At 39.7% G+C, this 17307-nt stretch overlaps 1 protein-coding gene across 1 annotated transcript in view; it reads right to left on the bottom strand.

The window, feature by feature from the left end:
* slco1c1 (solute carrier organic anion transporter family, member 1C1) overlaps window positions 1-17307 on the bottom strand; it is a 32935-nt gene that overhangs the window by 3089 nt on the left and 12539 nt on the right. The window contains exons 3-11 of the mRNA XM_017434099.3: window positions 14881-15022; window positions 10480-10612; window positions 10125-10246; window positions 9900-10046; window positions 6933-7031; window positions 2856-3104; window positions 2592-2756; window positions 1658-1853; window positions 258-423 (exon numbers count right to left, since the gene is read on the bottom strand). Of these exons, the coding sequence (XP_017289588.1) occupies window positions 258-423; window positions 1658-1853; window positions 2592-2756; window positions 2856-3104; window positions 6933-7031; window positions 9900-10046; window positions 10125-10246; window positions 10480-10612; window positions 14881-15022 (1419 nt within the window). The remainder of the gene's footprint in view (window positions 1-257; window positions 424-1657; window positions 1854-2591; window positions 2757-2855; window positions 3105-6932; window positions 7032-9899; window positions 10047-10124; window positions 10247-10479; window positions 10613-14880; window positions 15023-17307) is intronic.

Here is a 17307-nt window from a genome sequence, read left to right as displayed (position 1 = left end):
CCCCCCCCCCCCCCCCCCAAAAACAAACAAACAAACAAACAAACAAAAAAAAACAACATCGTTCAAAGCATAACATAGATCAAACATAACATAGAACAAACCTCAAAGACAATCTTTTGAGTTACTTTTGCTTTCGTGTAAATTCAAGTAAACCTGAAATTAGCCAAATCTTAGTTTACTTCTTTACAATCCTTCCTACTGCAGTTGACACTCTATTTAGACTGCTGTTTGTCGTGTTTCGAAGGTGCAGTTCTTACTGTGTTTTTCCCTGAGCCCGTGGAAGTGGTGCAGCCGGCAAGACACGGAGAAACATACGTGATGCCATTCCCCCCACACACAGGGTCCCACTTACTCGAGTCGCACAAACAGTCCGAGTTGCAGGCAGTGAAGACTGAGTGCTTATCGTAAGACAGTTGGTCTATGCTGGAGAGGAGAGAACAAAACAGAGAGAGAACTGAGTAACATATTTCCAGGAATTAAGACGTTTGATAAATTCAATATTGTAGTTCTCTCATGCTGTGTCACGTTGTAATTGTCTGTTCCAAGTTAGTGCACAAGTTTTTAATACATTCTACCATTTCGTTCAGTCCTTTTTTATTTGATCAGAAATGTCATTTCAAGTAAATCTGCTGAAATGCACTGAGTATTTTTCAACTGTTACAGGGGATTGCTGTTGAGACCAATGGCTACGTGAGGACATCCACACTCTTTGTGTAGGTTCTGGTTGCCCCATCCTCCCTTGATGGTTCCATTGTTTTATGCACTTGCCATCTGGACACAGGCATTAGTCTCTTCTTTGTGTCATCCCACATCGTGTCTTGACGACTGGCATCAGCTGGACTCCAGGGTCACCATCCCATGCTTAGAGTGCCATTAACACCAGAGCAGAGACAGCTGTGTTTGCAGAGGTGCCAACACAGCTGGAAGGCATTGACTGATGACATGTCTCCAGGAGAAAAGGACCAGTCCTCTCAGTGTTGTAGAGAGACACACCTGCATTACTTTCAGCATCCGGGTGTAGAGAGCTTTAGGGTAGAAAGTCAGGTCATCTTTAATCGTGATACGGGGGACCCTGAGGGCACGGTGCTACGCTGGTGACATCTTGCCTGTCTCACCCCTCCTGCATCCTGGTGAAGTCTTTCAACAAGACAACACATTCACGCACAATGCTTGCGTCTGTGGACTACCTTTCTCATGTTGAGGTTATTCCATGGCCAGCCCCCAGATTTTCCCCAATCAAACATGTGGGAACACCTCAGCAGTCAACTCCAACACGGTGCCAGATCTCAAAGGTCAGCTATTACAGCTGTGGGTCAGGAGAGCATACAACGGCTGTATGACTTTGTCTGCCACCAAAACGCCGCTTGTATCCAGGTCCAAGGAGGAGCTACATCTTACGGACATGTGACCAGCAGTGTGCTCGTAATCCTACCTCTGGTGTCCACTTGATTAGATATTGTAATCTCTGCAATGCAGTCACATGACCTTTCTGCACCTTAAGTTTCATTTCGTTAACGCCACTCTCAATTTCTACTGTCAGAGAATGCATGAGCGAGTAGTATAGTGACTTTGAAATAAGCCCAAAGTTCCAAGGAAGGCTAATAACTCCACTATAACATTCCTGAACCCTGACATAACCGGAATATTTACGACTCACCTGTCGTACGACAGCGTCACCCCGGCCACCTTGGCATTCTCACAACTCATTGCGAAGAAAAACAGCGACAGGATGTAACCAATCAGGGACGTGCCAAAAGCAAACTTGGCTGCTCCCATGATGTTCAGCTTCAGCCTCTTCATGAGCATACCACCAGAAAACATCCCCAGTGCCACAGCGGGGATATTGATCACACCTGGGATCATTAAAAACATCAAAGTCTAAGTCATAGGCTTGATAATTGAACAAAGATGTGAATTTCTTTGAATACAAACTGGGCTGCATCTTTGTTAGCAGTGAACAGAAGCATGCAATTCAACATCATAGATAGTTTCAGTAGAAAAATTATCAAACAGCTTTAAAGAATAGGTAACTGCTTTTAATTTCTTTGCGCTTATGCCTTCATTTAACATCAATGCAAAGGCGCCGTCTTTGATCTATACACACGTCATTAGCTGTGGTCACTAATATTACATTCTCTTTCATATGCATCCAGTCTGGTCAGAGCAGGCATCTCTCCTAATGAGACTGCGTGAATTTAGATATTTTCATTTTCTGCTTTGAACTTCATTAAGTATTTCATTTTATGTGCAGAGCAGTTTTCATATTCACAAAGCCCCCGTCACTGCAGCGATGGCAGCTGGTGGGCTGAATTTGAATATGCTAACCTAGTTCTTATACAATAAGTTCTATCTGAAGGTCTGTCTCATTCAGGAGATACAAAAACTACAAGAGGGCCAGTGAGCAAAAAGGAAACACGTAAATCTGTCATTCTGAAGTGCAACCTTATAATATAAGTTTGGTTTAAAGTCTTCGTCCAAAATGAGTCACACAGATAAAGCCTTTACTGGTTCTGTTTACTGATGATTCCCCAAGCTGGAGTAAACTAATAATTTATACAATGCAGAGCAAAACTCATAAACATGCAACATACCCATCAGAAAGTTCGCCTTTGAGGCAGACTGCCTGAAATGCTGCTCGATGTACTTGGGCTTGTAGGTGACCATGCCGATGAGAGAGTTCAGCTGGATGACCGTCACACACAAGTAGATCAGATACACCGGGTGTCCCAGCAGAGTTCGCAGGGTTGGAATAAAATCTGCATATGAGCAAAAAAAAAAAAATTGTACCAGCTAATGAATATGAAGGGGAAAACCCCCACTTTAAATAAATGCAAAGCTCTTTTTTTAATCCTTACCTTTAGCCATCTCAATAAAACTGGTACGTTCCTCTGCTTGGTACTTGTTTTTTGGATGCGGAGAGTCTTTGATGAAACTGGTCTGCTCCTGAGTGCAACGTTTTGGGAGCTGGGACCCGGATGTGGGCAGAGAGCGCGGCAGAAACCAGAATGGGATGGCAGAGAGCAGGGTGATGGTTCCAGCGATGAGGTAGCCCAGCCACCAGGCCCCGACCCAGCGGGCATCTTCCGGGGTTATGGTGATGGTCTCTATGTCAGGGATACAGAGGAGAAAAGGTAAGCTAATTAATGAATGAAAGACTGATGCAGGACTGCCACCAGAGGTACAAGACTGGGCTCTAAAAGGTGCAGACTACAAGGGAACCAACTGTTGAGGGTACAAGAACAGAACCTGTGAGGGTTCCACCCTGATAACAAGCCTTTGTGATCCTTAAAGGTAGAATTTGACAGTTTTTTTCTGAGAGTGTATGTTATAACTGAACAGTGTTGTACCTGTGGACTGTATGATTATCGGGTATTATTATCACATGTCTATGTCTGACTGGATGATCATAGGCTGCTGTCAGCAGGCACTCAGTGTTTCATTGAGGCATAAAACACTCAACCTAGACAGCCTATAGTTTGCTCCATGCTCCATTACACGCCTTTTTAAAAGCTGTTTGATGAGGACACTGTTTTGTTTTTGGTTTTAACAATCCAGGAACTTCAGCCAAATGTAGTTGCCTTTACAAACCACTTATAAAATGATGCCCAGTGTTGTTTAAACACCGTTTCCCAACGCTGAGAGGAATTATGTTCCTGATACTCCGAAAGTCTGCGCAGTTAAGCATTCTTAGCTTTACTGATGCGGGCATTTACAGTTTACTAAAACTAAATTGTTGCTCAGTTAGAAAAATTACAAATTTGGTTAAATACTTTTAGTTTCCTCATACCATTTGAGTTTATCTAACTCATCGGGGTTTACATTAAAGTTTGTCAAACATTTTTGATGGGAGTTTATTGTTTTCTTTGAGGCAATCAGTGAGTGCATATTGAATTTGAAGACTGGCAATTAGTAGATGTTATTAGTGTTATTAGCTATGACTTACTAGTTAATAATACTATTAATATCATCATATAAGGAATAATATTAAATTTAATTAACTCATTTTTTAACTAAATTGCTCAGACATTTTATTTTATGTTAGCCTTTGTAATTGAGGTTTTGTTTACTATCACTATTGAACTTTTTTTGATATTGTAACTTTTTTACTTAGCAAGCAATTAAAAAAAAGTTACAATATCTTTTCGAGCTTCTGTTTTGTACAGTTTTAAATTAAAATTACCTGCCTTTCTTTCTTTCTTTCTTTCTTTCTTTCTTTCTTTCTTTCTTTCCTTTCCCCCCGCTGCACTCTATTTGATTATTGCCCGTCAGAGGTCTTTGTCCCTCTCCTCCCTCAGCTGGCCTCCTTCATTAGCTAATTGATCTTAATCCCGTACACCTGTTCAGAGTGGCAAACTGTGCGCACACCGACTGCGATCCACTGGCTGGATCTCATGACATTGTGCGTTGGTTTTTTTTTGGACTGAAAAGGCCTTTTTTTCACAGCAGACAATATGAGCTGTAATGGCGAGAGGAGCGCAGGTGCTGCTAACGACACGAACAATAGCAGTGATGTTACTGAAATCTCTCCGCATCAACAGAACCAGGGGGCTGGTGGGTAAACAACAATTACACACAAGACATAAGGGCCCGTGTTTCCCAAGATGTGCTTCCCGACGTGAAGTGAAGGAATAAACCTTGACAATGAACCAAACCATATATATAACCTGTGAGGAAATAAAACCGTCATAAATACTTTTGTGGCAACGTGAGAATCTACCTGCGATCAGCGTTACGCAAGCATCAGATATTTCCACTAAAAACCAATTCAGATTTTGCATAAGGGAAGTAAAAAGATTGTTTATTCACTCAATAAGTTGTTCTTTATGATCTTTTTTTACATTCACTGTAACTTTCAAGTAATTTTATAGACAAGCAGATAGTTTTTTTCAGGGCAAGCTTAAATATTCCATAACTCCTGATTTTTTTTGGTCACACTGCTAACATTGCTTTTCTGCACTGTGTGTTATTGCTTAATTATCATAATTATTATCATATTATTGTTTAATAATTACTTGTCCTTTGACTGACCTGTTTGGTACGTTGGTTTTATATTGTTTGGCATTCATTGTTGGCAGCAAAAAGAAAAGAGTTTCGTTGAACAAGGAAGCATGTGTCCCAATTGTGCATCTGACAAAAAAAAAACTTAGAGTGGGAGTATTTCCTGCAGTCGTTTATCAAAAGCGTCTGATGTCAAAAAGATCTATACACCTGCCCTGCTTATTACCACTAACAGGAAAATCCTGTTCTTCACGGTATTTTTTCTGTTTTTAAGGAATAGGTTTTGAATAACTGTTGAGGTGGGTTTCTATGGTAAAACAGTCAGCGTCTTACCCGTAACAGAGAGCAGTCGGAACAAGATCTATTTAGAGATTCAGGAAGAAGTTCTCATGTGGAAGTCAAGTTAATTAGAGGAAAGCCCCTTTGAAAATAAAATTCTGCCAACTAAAACAGCCCAGCCCTTCAAATATGTGCTGTGACTTTTTTTTTTATCAAGCATTAGTTTATACTGACGACTGTCTGTGTTGGTGTGATTAAAAATAAAAATTTAGTGACATTTGTTGACTAGATGCAGCAGAATTGTTGTGTCGAGTACTTATCTGATGGTATTCTAATGCCAGGTCAAACTGCCCTTTTCTCCTGATGCAGCCGCAGCTCTGACAAAGGCCGGTGTGTCTGATAAGATGTAACTGTTGTGTATTATCATATTATCTATTATCATATTTGGCCCTTTTGGAGTTGTATCATTTCTGGTATTTTCTGCTTGATAATTCGTTTGTTAAATTAATAGAAAATTCAAAAGCTGTGTCTTCTGGTCTCCCTTCTTATTTCTGCCATGGCGGTCGGAACCATTGTAGTTTGATTTGAAACGGTCCCAACGAGTTCCTTTATGTTTTATCGCTTTGCAAAACAGAACGTATTACTGCTTGGATGACAAAAGCAGCTGTGTGGATTCAAGAAAATCCTCAAATTTGAAACTTGTGGCGCCAAATTCTAGTTCATAAAAATCACTGACGTTGTATGTTGTTGAAACATTCCAGCGTGGAAAAGGAATGGATAAAATAAAAAAAAATAAAAGCCGCAAATAACAAATAACTGTATGGCCATGAAGCGTATAAGAAAACGTCTGACCACGACTGTAAATAACCTTTTGTGCAGACCTCTTTATGACCTTTCTATTGCGTAGCTGTTAGCTCATCATCCTAATATCATACGGCCTGAGTTAGACAGTTTGAATACGTGCCTCCATTAGCTGCATATCTGTTTTTTCCAGGAATGAGGTTATATTTACTTTATGAAATATAATATAAGTGTTTTTCATTTTAATCAGGAAATACATTTTTCTGATTGGGTTTTGTTTTTCAGTCACAGATTTCTGATATGATAATGTAAAAAGCATTACAGTACACCAAATAAATGTCTCAGCATAAAGAAAACACACCTTTTTGTGTCATGATGAGGGGAGACAGAGACGAACCCAGAGCGAAGAATCATCTTTTAAAAGGGAAACTAATTTATTCTATCACAAACAAAAAGGGCTGACGTGGCAGCAAAGGTACAAAAAACAAAATTCCAAATAAAGAGGCAGGGCATGGCAGGACGAAACAAATGCAGAACACAGAACAGAACAACAATGATCCAGCGGGGTGGTGGAGAAAATGACCAGGTTATATACACAGGGGATAATCATGGGAAGTGGGCACAGGTGAGTGATTACAATAACTTACAGGTGGAGATGGGCGTGGCAGATAATCAGGGGCAAACAGAGGGGAAGTGAATACTGACTGAGGCATTGGGAACAGACACAAACAAGAAAACAAATGCAAAATGAGTCCAAAAGAAAAACAAAAACAAAACCCAAATCATTACATTTTTGCACATCTACCTAATAACATGCCTCTATAAAACCTGAAATAAAATGTGCTTCAACTCACCCATTTTTACAAATCCAACGTCCACGTAGATTTTAGCACAAAGGGCGCCTAAGAGGTATCCAAACACAGGGCCGACTACAGCGATGGTCTGCACACAGCCTAAGAGGATAAGCAACAACGACAAAAAGTTAGCACGTGTTCAGGAATTTTCCAAAAAAATCTTACCCTAATTTGTCTGGAAACCATCTGCTGAGCAAGAATGTTCTTTTTCTGTAATACGCATAATCTGGTTTAGTAGAACACAGGAGATTTGTCGCTCATACTTGGAAAAACGAAACAAAATCAAAAACCCAGCAACACTGCTGCTCATGGCAGAGCTTTCTGCAGCAGAGGCATTATTTCTAAACTGAAGGTCTGCGCTCCAAATAGACTGTTAAAGTTAGACTAAGCCAAATATTTAATTATAATAAATAGAAATGGGCCACTAATGGAGTCAACCCTATCTGTTATCATGACCCATGAATAGATTTTGATGAGATTTTCAGAGAGTAATCATCGGCTATACATCTACAAGTAGTTAATTTTTAGAGTCAACCTGATTTGAGATGTGTGCCACAGCTAATCAACCTTAGCAAACACAAAAAACAGCTACAGCTCAGTTATTTTTACTGAACCAAAATGCTGTGTAGTAGTAGCTGAGAGTCATTCTCAACACGTACTGCAAATGCTAACAGATCACGTGAGATATCGAGTGACAACTGAGCGCAAACATCATTTTAAATTTTCGAGTAAAATGGCTTTAAAATCTTGTCAATATAAGGTGATTAGAGTTTAAAACTAAGACTTTGTATTTGAAAACTTTATACTTTTCAAAAGTATTTTGTGCATAGAAATTAATTACGATTGCTTCTATTCCTTCAGAAACACTTTTTAAAAATCAGCTTCAGCATGACTTTTTGTAAGTTTGTTTTCATGCTAAATTTAGCTTTTAGACACCATTCTGCTACTTTTACCTTCAAGCAAGCCTTTTGTCACTTTTATCTTTTGTTCTCCTTTTTTAACCCTAACAATCTAGTGTCAGTGTCAGCCTAAGCACTCACACCGCATTATGTTTTTTTTTTAAACGAGAAAATGGCGTGCAGGTTGTGTGTCCGCATTTCTTCTTTGTTCAGTATTTAGGTCTCCCACACACATTGTCACAGAACCGGAAAGTGAGGTGTTGGTGTATGGCTTCATCAGTCGGTGACGGAATCTGCCTGCAGGCTCTGGTTTGGTGCCATGAAGGGTGGAGGGATGGCAGACCAAACAGAAGCTTTAAAACACCCACACACACACACACACTCATGGTTGAATTTATACAATGATGGACAGGTTCTCCGAGCTGACGCAGAAACAAATCTGACAGAACAACTACAAACCATGTAAAGTAGTTGTTACTATGACAACATCTGCCTTCTTTTTAATAGAAGGGAATTTCACTGACCTTTGTAAAATTATTATAATTAAGTATGTCAGGCCGACTTTGAGAACCATAACTCTATTGAAGCTTGAGCCCTATAGAGTGACTGTAAAGCTTAAAAATGAAAAAGAAAAATCTTTTTTCTGCAACTTTATTGTGAATTATTGCATATCCTCTATGTCTAGCTGTAAGACGTACGTGGACTATTAATAGTGGTCTTTATCGCCCACAGCGAGTCAAAAAGCTAGTGTGTTCGATTGGCTGCCTGTTAGCAAAATATCTCATGAACCAGTTGGTGGATTTTATGAAACTCTCAGCAAGTTATCACTGGGTGTATATCTACAACTGACTGACATTTGGGATAAACCTAATTCAAAATGGCCGTCACAGTCAGCTGAATTTAGGAAATACAAAAATGGCTATACCTCAGCTAAATTTACAGATATGGAGCTAAAGTTTGGTGTGTTAGTGGCTGAACATTATCCCCGACACTTACTTCAAAGACCACACAAAGTGCAATATTTTTGCTTAAAACTTTTCCATTAACGGCCGCTGTTATTACTGCCTGTCTGTTAGGAAGTAACCACTAAATACACAATTAAAACTCATTAACTTTTAAAGTAAATCAAATTTAAGATGGCCAGCACATCTAATCTACCTTAGCCAACACAAAAATGGCTGTGAACAACATCATTTATAAAATTTGAGTAAAACAGCTACAACGTCTCATTTCGCAGCATATGTCATGAATTCAAATGTTTTTGTTTTGGCTTTGAGTCTTGGTGATTTGTTTTTCTGTTTTTCAGGGATTATGTTTTATTTTACGTTTCAATTTGGGTTTATTGTTTCTTTTATTTTATGATTTAGTCGTCTGGGTTTTGGTTTAGTCCTTGTTCTTGTTGTTTTTGTTCAGTGGTCTCCAATCCTGGTCCTGGAGGGCCACCATCCTGCATGTTTTACTTGTTTCTCTGCTCCAACACACCTGATTCAGTGGGTAAATCACCTCTTCATTTTCTACAGAAGCCTGTTAATCACCCATTGATTCAGATCAGGTGTGTTGGAGCAGAGGAACAAGTAGAACATGCAAGATGGTGGCCCTCCAGGACCAGGGTTGGAGACCACTGTCTTTGTTTTTTGTCATTCTCCACTTGTCCTCAGTCAGCGCTCGTTTACCTGCCACGCCCATCTCCACCTGCCCGCAATTGTAGTCACTCACCTGTGCCCACTTTCCATAATTACCCTCTGTCTTTAAAACTCGGTCACCTCCTCCACTTACTCGCTGGTTCATTGTTTGCTTGTCGCTCATGCCCACTCCTTTTTTCCATGTCTTGTCTTGCCCCCTTTTTTTTTTTACCTGACTCTGAATTTCTGTTATTATTTGTATTTTTGCTGCCACGTCAGCTTTTGTTTTTGTTTCTTTTATTTTTTTAAATAAATTTTCAGGTTTTTTTTTTTATAATGAGCTCTGGATTTTAGTTTAAATTTCTGGCATTAAAGGTAGTGGGCGAAAATGTTAGGCCTTTGATTTTGTTATGCATTTCTGCCTTTTTAGATGATGCTTTTCTTACCAACATACAGTGCAGCATTCTCCTCAGTAGCAAAATCATCAATGTAAGAGATCCCCAGGGGTTGAACGGGGGTCTCGCCGATCCCCCGCAAGACATTTCCCAGGAGGACGTAGATCCACATGGACAAGTTGGAGTCACCATCACAACCTGGAGGGGGGGAGGGGGAAATCAGATTTTATTTCCAGTTACTAATGCTGGTCTCGTGTGGGTTGTGTAAACACTCACTTGTGGATGGCACCTGAGGTGGTTCGTTGTCTTGTGTCAGGTCTACCGTTGAACCCCCCTGACATGGAGATGAGTTATGACTTGAGTTCACCACCCACCTCACAGATGTTTCAAATTTGTAGCTGTGCACAAGCAGAGAAACAGCTCAGACCCAGAGGAGCAGAAATAAAACCCTCAATTCACCTGTCAGCGAGGAAAGTCTTTCACCCAGCAGCCATACGAACGACGAAAAACAGACTCGTGCGTCAGAAAGTGATTTACAGCACACACACAAAAAGAAACTTTCATGTTTTAAAAGCACTTCTGCAGTAAATATGTTCACGTGCAACACTTGAGTCCATAGGTTTTCACTTACCGCCCAATGATGAAGTGAGGCAGAGCGATGATGAAGGTGCCAACAGACATCAGTACGCAACCCATGGCGATGATCTTCGGCCTGTGGAGTTTGGCCCCAAAGTAACTGACAAAAGCTATCACCAGCAGGTTACCTGTGGGGATGGAGGCAGAAGGTCAGTTCGGTAAGGGACAGATCATTAACTTATAAATCTTTTGTTTTTCACAGCTTCTTGTGGCGATGTTTGGCTCAGGCAGACAAGTATTTGTCTCTGACTTGACAGCTGCACTTGTACATCAGACCTGGCGTGATGCAAAAAACGGAGGAGTAACATTTTGTAGATAGCAGGAAGAAGAAATGCATCTAAAAATCTATTATGCGAGACTGTTATTCTCACCCACCACCATGAAAGGCAGGTGATAACGTCACTGCCTGAGAGTGTATGTGTGCGAAAATTGATGTCTGTCTGTCTGTTAGCATGATAAGTCATGATTTACTAGAGGAATTTTAAGAAAGTAACCACTGGTTGTAACTTTATAACTGATTAACTTTTGAAGTCAACCCGATTCAAGATGGCCACCTCAGCTAATCAGCACTTGCAAACACAAAAATGACTATAAATTAGTCAATTTTACAGATATTGAGCTAAAATATGGTGTTGTTAGAAGCTGGTCCTTTTTCCCCAACAACTATTCTGAACTCGAACAGATCACACAAGATCTTTATTTTAATCTTTGGCTTTAACTGTTGTAATCAACAATGCCTGTCTGTTAGCGAAATATTACATCAACTGGTGAGCAAAATTTTAATGAGACTCTTAGAAACTTTTGGAGGGAACCTTCTCGGAGGTGGCCACCACAGCTAATCAAACAAAAATGGCTATTACATGCTTAGCTTTACAGATACTGAGCTAAGATTTGATGTGGTAGTAGCTGAGGGTTATCCTTAACACATACTTTGAGTGCTTCAAGATCAAATAAAGTCTTTATTTAAACTTTGGCATGCAAGGCGGTAGGTGACAGGCATCCCTTCAAGTAATACTTTCATCCTGCAATAAAAGCCAGTGACAGATTACATAACGTAGATGGATGATCAGTACAGAATGACATACATCTGCATTATATTTTCATGTAATCAAATATAAACTGACAGCACTGCTAATTTGTACAGACCACACAGTTCTTGTTCTCACATGTGATTCATATCCTCAGAAGGTTTTCTTTTTTTCAGCATCTACAGCAGGTAGAAATTTAACCAATGCTTGTGTGATTTCTGCAGGTGTATTTTTAGTGTCCTTTCTCCACGATCAGTGACACAGAAACTTCACCGTAGATGAGGTAGAAAACTGTCCTCAAAGATAAACTCGCCTATCACACAGTCTGACCTTTCTCTGTTGTTCAGGTTGGATTGATAAAATGGCATCAGAGCTGGCAACAGTTTTTCTACTAGTGTGTGTCAGTGTGTGTGTGTGTCTATTTCTGTGTGTTAAATTTAAATCTGATTTTAACCTTTATGAGTAGCTTAAAAGAAAAAAAAATCAACATTTCCTTTTTCTCAACATCTGCATATTTATAAGTGCCTCCAAATAGAGCAGCTGAGTGTATTTTTCTGTATTTTTCATCTTTCACTGCATTCCGTTCATAATAACATATGTTTTCGAATTTCTTTTATTTTTATTCTTTTGACGATTTTCAAACTACACAAGCAAAATAAGTCATGCAGCACAGTTACCTACAAGCAGTTGACCTGAGCTCTTAACAGATGTGATCTCTGCAAAGATCAGCATCTATCATTATAACTCTCTGCGCTCCTAATCGTTCCTCATTTCTCCCCGTTTGTCTTCCCCTCCGCTCTGTTCTCCTCTTTCGTCTCTTGCACTTTCCTTTCCTCTCCCCGTTGCCCTGCTCTGCCTCTACGTTACCCTGGCAACAGTCCTATGGAAAAAGCTTGTTGCCTAGGCCACATGAGAGAAGTAGCTTTCACGAGAGATGGAGCAATGGAGGTAGAGTAAATCACAGCATTCATCTGCGACTTAGACCGAGGCGCTGTCATCACCGTCTTCTCCTGAGAGACTCTCTCACGGACATTAGCACGAAACTTCTAATCACCGTCGAACAAAAATTCACAGCTCTTATTACACTGTGGGTCTGATCTGTGTGTCTGTCTTCACAGCAGAAAAGATAGTGTTTAAAAAAAAATCTGGACTTTTCTTTCTTAACTCGTGCTTTTCTTTGTAACCTTTGCACGAATAATGAACTACGAAAAAAACTTACTCTGAGGGGAGTGGAGTTTTAAAGCTCTTCAAGAAATTTAGTAAGAGGAAATTCAACAAGCAACAGATTACAAATAGCATCAGTTAAGTACTGCACACTTTACTGCAAGCAATGTCAACTTTGAATGTGCAAGTTTTAAAAAAAATTAGCATGCTTGTCTAGAGAATATTTCATAAACCAGTGGAAAGATTTTTTCCCCCCTTAATAGGCCACTTTGCTCTCAGACTGCAGGTTTACTTGTGGTTTCTAGAGTTTCTAAAAGTAGAACAGGAGGCAGAGCTTTTAGTTCTCAGGCTCCTCTCTGGTGGAACCAACTTCCAGCTTCTGTCCGTGAGGCTGACACCCTGTCTACCTTTAGAACTAGGCTTAAGACTTTTAAGACTTTTTTTTTTTTGATAAATCTGATAATTTGTGTTAGTTTGGGCTTTCTCCTCACTCTGCTGCTGACTTTACCCTCTCCACTCCTCCATGTTTATACATGCATGCAATTATTGCTTCCTTTAACCTGTTTTTCTTCTCATAAAAACTACACTTTGTTTTTTTTACTATCCTCTTTTCCCCCAGCCAGTCAAGGCAGGTGTCTGCTCATCCTGAGCCTGGTTCTGCTGGAGGCTTCTTCCTGTTTAAAAGGAAGTCGATCCTTTCTTCTGTCACCAATGTGCTGCTCAAGATAGGGGATTGCAACAACATGAAGATTTGACGTATTTTGCCATCTTCCTTAGACGTTTTACTAGATGGTATTTTATAATGTAAATTAATGTATGCGGATGTAGATTGTCATTCATCCCCTCCCACCCGAGAGTCATTAGGGTCTTTGGTCTGAGTTTCTCAGATACAATAGCAACAGATGGGATGACAACATTTTGTTTTTCTTGTCAGAAGCCCAGTTAGGATATCCATGTTAGGAGAGCTTTTTTGTTGTGTTTCTGTTCCTTTTTCTTCCCATCTGTCTCTGTTGGGACATGTTCGGCCCGATGCTGTAGAGTTCTGATGACAGGACGTTTGTGTTCCAGTGGGTGGTGAGAGTCAAACAGAAGGTACTGATCTGTGTGGGTTGGTTTCCTGTAAACCTCAGTGGTGAGGCTTCCATCGTCTTCCATGTGCACCAAACAGTCTGAAAAAGGCAACTTGTTGATGTTAGCGTCCTCTCTGGTGAACTTGCTGCTGGCGTCAACAGAATTAATGTGTTTGGTGAAAGCTTTCCTCTCGTGCAGCTTAAAGCTTGGAACTCCACCCTCTCCAGTTTTTATTTAATTGAGAAAGGTCCCTGGATTACATCATAGAAGTCTAGTTCATTTATTTTATGGTAGATTAAAGCAGATGATTGTCTGTGTCTTCTTTTGGACATTTTAGATGTTGTTTGCACATCTTTTAAACCAAACAAACGTCAGTAGGATCTTATCTCACAATACCTGCACATGTTTATAAAATTATCTGCTTTTGAAAACATTCATTTCCCAGGTTTCTGAGGGATCAGCCCAGTTCAAGGTGGACCGTGAGTGCCTTGCAACACCGCCACAAAAGTAGCATTTTCTTCTTCTTGTGATGTAGGTCAACATTTACAAAAGTCCAAGTTAGTTGATAAAACCAGGCTAAAATCTCAGACAGTTTTGTTCTTTTATTTTGCTCTGAATGGATGATATGCCCATAAGATAACCCAGGGTGTAAATTCCCATTGTGGGAGAATAAGTTGTTCATGAACTATGAGGGGGAAAAGATAAAGATAAATGTGAGAAAAGAGCAGCTGATTCACATGTCAGGATCAAAGCTAGTAAATGTCAGCTGCTTGCTATAAATAGTTATAACAGGGAGGAAAAAGAAGTCATTGCATTGTAATACGGAGACAATAAGTTGTATGGACTATCTTACAAATTCAGTGTGCAGCTTTAAGACAGCTTTGAGGTTTGTTTAATATGTCCTTGCTCAAAACTATGACTCACCACACATACACACACATGCACATGCACAAACACAGTCATCTGTCCTCTTCTTGGAAGCCTGATGAATCCTTTATCTGGAGCCTGAATGTCTCAACGGCCCATTCATTTTTTTTTTTTTTACTAAAAAGATGGAAGAATAAAAAAGGGAGGGGAGACACAGAAGTAGCAAACAAAACAAAACAGCCTCAGTGATTGGCAGGAACACTCACCTATCTCAAAGCTCCCATCAATGACTCCTATTAGGTAACTGGGGATGTCAAAGCGCCGCTCCAACTGAGTTATTGTGCTCTTCATGTAGCTCCCCGACAGAGCTTTTGCAAAATAGGCAAAGGACAGAGCTACCAGAAACATCTGGGGAAAAAAAGGAAGATAGGAAAATCAAAGGGGATATATTAAACTGGTGCACAAAAAAGGCAAAGAAAAAAAACAAATTTCAATCCAGTGTTCATGTTCAGTAGCATATTAAACTTTTTAACTATAGGTTTATATTTTTGTTCAGTTACAAAATTAAAGAGCAACTGGGGGGGGAGAGTTGAACTGTAATTACTATAAATGTTGGATTAAAAAAAACAAGGTTGGTGAGATCTGAAACAATTTTTAGATTTAAGATTAACAAGTGTCCAGATGACTTCAGTGTTGAAGATTTCACCAGTTGTCCTTCAGTAATGCCTTCCTACATAATGAACAAATTTTAAAAACAAAATGTCACCTTTTTATTTAGTTTTTGTCACTGTACTTTATTGGAAAGATAAAATGAAATTTCACCAGAGTGGGATTTGCATTAAAATATTAAGGCACATACATTTTAAGTAGCAGCACAGATCAAACTGAGCTGTAATGTATGAAAGTCAGATTTCACAGCATAACTCAGAAAAACAAGTGTTTAGTTCAGGCGTGTTTTACATCTGTGCTTAATGAGACACACGTCTTCCAGCGAATGTCTTGAATGTCATCTTGTTTCTTTCCTTTGCAAGGGCTAAAGATCACCAAGGCAAAGAGACCTGAGTAATTTGATGGCCACATTTCAAGGTAAACATCCCAGCTGTCAAAGAATACGACTAATCTGTGTCAAATAAGAGATTTATAGCTGATAGACTTTGCAAAAGCTCACCTTGACGCTCAACATGAAAAGACTTTATGGTCATCATGCTGTCACTGAATGAAAATAAATTTTAACCTGAAGAATGTGATGTGTTTTATCTCCACATGCACACTGATAAAAATGTGATGCCTTCAGTGAATTTTTTGTTTTTGTTTGTTTGTTTATGTTTTTTTTATTGCTCACTGCCATGATAATAAAAAATCTTGACAAGACATAAAAATCAGGATTTGCAGAAGCCAGATATACAGATCTTGTTTACACATTGAACGATCTCTGGAAACATTTGAGATGTTCTGATGTCGATTATGGGAAAAGTTACCCATTTACAAGGGAATGCTGTTTGAATCCGCCGCAGTTTCCATGCCAGGTCGCTAGCTGGTGCTGGTTATATTTGAACAACACGCACATGAGTTTGAGACACTTAAGTCTCAAGCATGAAAACAGTTACTTTCAAAACACCGAATGCATGAACGTTTGTTTGGACCAACGATGAGGTAAGACTGCTCCTACATGTAAAAACAGGGTGAGGAGGACAAACAGTTCTCCGCCATTGTTACTGTTGTTGATCTACTTGCGTATCCGCGGAATACCTAATGTCTGACTGCAACCGTGGTGTTCATATGCGATGTCACGCAAGTCCCGGTTTTCCCTTGGAACAATGCCACGAGTTTTCAAAAACTTCCAGCCCGAGACCAGGATTTAAAAAGTTTCAGCATCAGAGAATACGATCCTCGATCGTTTGTCGTGCACACAAACGGCGGAAACGCAACATAAATGTTCTGATTTTGCTTAAAAACAGCACTGTGTAACCTAGGCCTCAGTTACACTATGCTAATAGGTGTATTTCTTATGCTTTCAGTAAACTGCATCTAAACATCAGCATGACTAATATAGCTCAATTGATCTTATAGTTCAGTGAATGTGGTTTCTCATTGAATCAACATATTAACATATAACTGGAAAAAATGTCACTGGGCTTAAGTCCAATGATTGAGATGAATGAGATCCTTTATGTCCTCTGTAGAATGTGTGTAATCTGTATCGATCTGCCTGTGAGCTTGTAAAAAACCTAAAGTTTGTGGTTTTTACACCGTATCCTAGCTAACGTGCATGTACATGCAAAAGTTATGTACACACAGACGAACAGACATGACTTCATTTCTCTTGTGCAACAACACCTCAACACATTCTAAATTTTAAATCCACAAAATCACAAAAAAAACAACAATTAACTAGAAGTGACGACAATGTTTGGCCTTTGGAGCTTAGTGGTAGCTGAATTGGAAGCAGCTGACTGTACAGTTAGTTCTGGTGAAACCACATTAAATAAATTAGCAAGAGAAGCTTCTCCGAGTGGAAGTATTTTTAGTCCACTCAGCAACATCAGCAACTTAAGTAACATGATCAGGAATTTAAAATTCTTAAAGAGCAGTAACTTATCCATGCACATTCCCATACAGGGCATCTATTCAAATGAAAAATGTGGACTGGAGCCCATCGATGCGAGGAGGACGTCATGCTGGCCACCAGTTCT

This window comes from Kryptolebias marmoratus, linkage group LG2 (assembly GCF_001649575.2).
Source record: "Kryptolebias marmoratus isolate JLee-2015 linkage group LG2, ASM164957v2, whole genome shotgun sequence".
Lineage (NCBI taxonomy): Eukaryota > Metazoa > Chordata > Actinopteri > Cyprinodontiformes > Rivulidae > Kryptolebias > Kryptolebias marmoratus.
Note: the sequence above shows the minus strand (reverse complement) of the source record. Positions and strands in the feature narration are given on the sequence as shown.